Below are 2500 nucleotides of genomic sequence, written 5' to 3' on the forward strand. Positions count from 1 at the left end.
AAGCTGGGTGACGTGACCCTCCAAAGAGCTTCGAAGAGGTTTCCTTCGGCCGAATTTCTCTTCTCCAATGTTCTAAGTCGACCACAAACTACGATAGAAGGTAGGTAGGTATGTAGGTAGGTACGTTGGCAGAAAAAAAAACCCATGATACCACGCTACGGGATCGAATTCACAATAATCCGACCCCATCCCTCTCCAGTCGTCTTCTTGACATACAAACACAAAAACAAAAAAAAAACAAGACAAAATTGACATAAAAACAATTTCAAAGAACTAATTCAAATTTTACAATTTTACTTTTTTTCTTTTTCTTGACATGATACAGCATTTGATGCGCATTCACGATGTATTGACTTTGAACAATAGGCACTAAAGTACGTCAATAATAATAATAATAATAATAATAATAATAATAATAATAATAATGATAATAATAATGATAATAATGATAATAATAAAAAATAATAACAGTAATTAGTTCTTTAGAGTGGAAGTCACTCAACCAAAATGTCGAGTTCTCTGAACTAAATCGCGAGCTTTCTGGACCAAAAACTATCTCTTAATTTACAGGTAGACGCAAAACGACCTGGAAAAATAAATGCTTTCTGATCGCTCCAATAAACTTGTTTTTTTTTATAAACACACACACACACACACACACACACCACACACACACACACACACACACACGTGCCAGTATGAGTAACGTTCACCAACAACTCTTACATAAACCAGGCTCTTATATAAACCAATTGGCCAGTACAATGCGTAACATTAATTAAGCAGTTAATGACAAAGAACAAGATTCACGCAATCACTTTCAATGACTTACAGTTGTTTCTGCTGTAGGGAACTGTGCAGCCAGCATTGAGTGATAGCACGACGTCTTATTGCTTCCTCAGAGCTGCGATTACGTAACGCCTCTTCTTTTTGTCATTTATTTATTAACTGTATGTGTATGAAGGCGCGTGGGCTATTGCTTAGGTTGTCGAATGGTGCTGACGATTGCAAGACTGTGATTTCGATCCCCGGACTGGGTAAACCTGTAAATGGGTAAACCTGTCACAGAATGGCGACCCGTTCAGCGAGGACTCTCGAAAGCGACAACAATGCGATGAAGCGCATTGTGGCCATCGGTGTATAACCACATCAGGCAGTCTGGTCTGTATACATAATAATAATGATAATAATAATAATAATAATAATGATAATAATAATAATAATAAAAACAATAACAGTAATTAGTGCGTGTATATATATATATATTTATATACACACACACACACTTTATTTGTGGGTGAACAAGGCTACCAATGTTTTCAGACAGGTACTTACAATTGTTCAAGTGTATCACATGAGCGCGTTGGTACTAGTCTCCATATTGGATGAGAATTGTCGTGTGTGTGTGTGTGTGTGTGTGTGTGTGTGTGTTGTGTGAGTGTGTGTGCAAGCACGTGCGTGTATGTGAGGATAGTGTGTGCTTGTCGGGTGGCAAGGGAGACAACAGTGACTTGGCCAAAGTGTTTGTGCGTAGCAATGACTCTCGTGTCTGGAAAGTTCCCTTTTCCAGACACAAAAGTACCCGTTTCCAAACATAATGTATGTAGTTTCTCTTGGGGTTACATCATCGAACGTGACTTTGAAATTTTTATTTAAAAAGGCAGAGTGTAATATGCGGGTGATTTTTCTGCTATTTCTACCATAACGACCGACCATTTAAAAAACCACTCTTGTTCATTCGAAATACAATGTCATCATCATCATCATTATCGACGTCGTTTAACGTCCGCTTTCCATGTTAGCATGGGTTGGACGATTTGACTGAGGACTGGCGAACCAGATGGCTGCACCAGGCTCCGATCTTGATTTGGCAAAGGTCGTATATAAATATAAAATCATTACCTGTCGGTAATGATGGCAGAACCCCCAAAGACATACTCTACGGAGAGCTTGCTAGGGGTACTAGGTCTGTGGGTAGACCGATCTTACGTTACAAGGATGTTTGCAAAAGGGATATGAAGGCCTGCAACATCAATATTTGCGGTTGGGAGGCAGTTGCCAGCAACCGTGGAGAATGGCGACGTACCGTAAAAGAGGGAATACAAAGGAGTGACAGAGAGAGAGAGGAGAAATGGAAAGACAAGAAAAGACGTCAACAAGAAACTATGACATTACAACCAGCCAGGAACAGTCTTCGCTACATTTGCGGTACCTGCCAGAGGGAGTGTTTGTCCAGGATAGGACTACACAGCCACAGCAGGAAATGTATCAGGACATGAAATATAAAAGCCGGACTAGACTACTTCATGCGCAACTCCATTGTCTCCCGAGACAGAAAGGATGCCAATACAATACAATACCTGTCGGTAAGAGGAAATGTTTGATTACCTGTCTCTGTTCATACAAGATATAAATGTACAAAATCAATCAAACCGATTGATGCATTGTTTCAATATTTATATATTTCCAGGTGAAAAACGAGATTGGAAATGTGGATATT

General features: G+C 39.4%; 1 protein-coding gene across 1 annotated transcript in view; it reads left to right on the forward strand.

Annotated features, from left to right (window-relative positions):
- Positions 1-2500, forward strand: part of LOC115223626 (epidermal retinol dehydrogenase 2) — a 36540-nt gene that overhangs the window by 13665 nt on the left and 20375 nt on the right. The window contains exon 3 of the mRNA XM_029794294.2: positions 2471-2500. This exon is cut by the window's right edge and continues 102 nt beyond it. Within this exon, the coding sequence (XP_029650154.1) occupies positions 2471-2500 (30 nt within the window). The remainder of the gene's footprint in view (positions 1-2470) is intronic.

Source organism: Octopus sinensis, linkage group LG23 (genome assembly GCF_006345805.1).
Source record: "Octopus sinensis linkage group LG23, ASM634580v1, whole genome shotgun sequence".
NCBI lineage: Eukaryota > Metazoa > Mollusca > Cephalopoda > Octopoda > Octopodidae > Octopus > Octopus sinensis.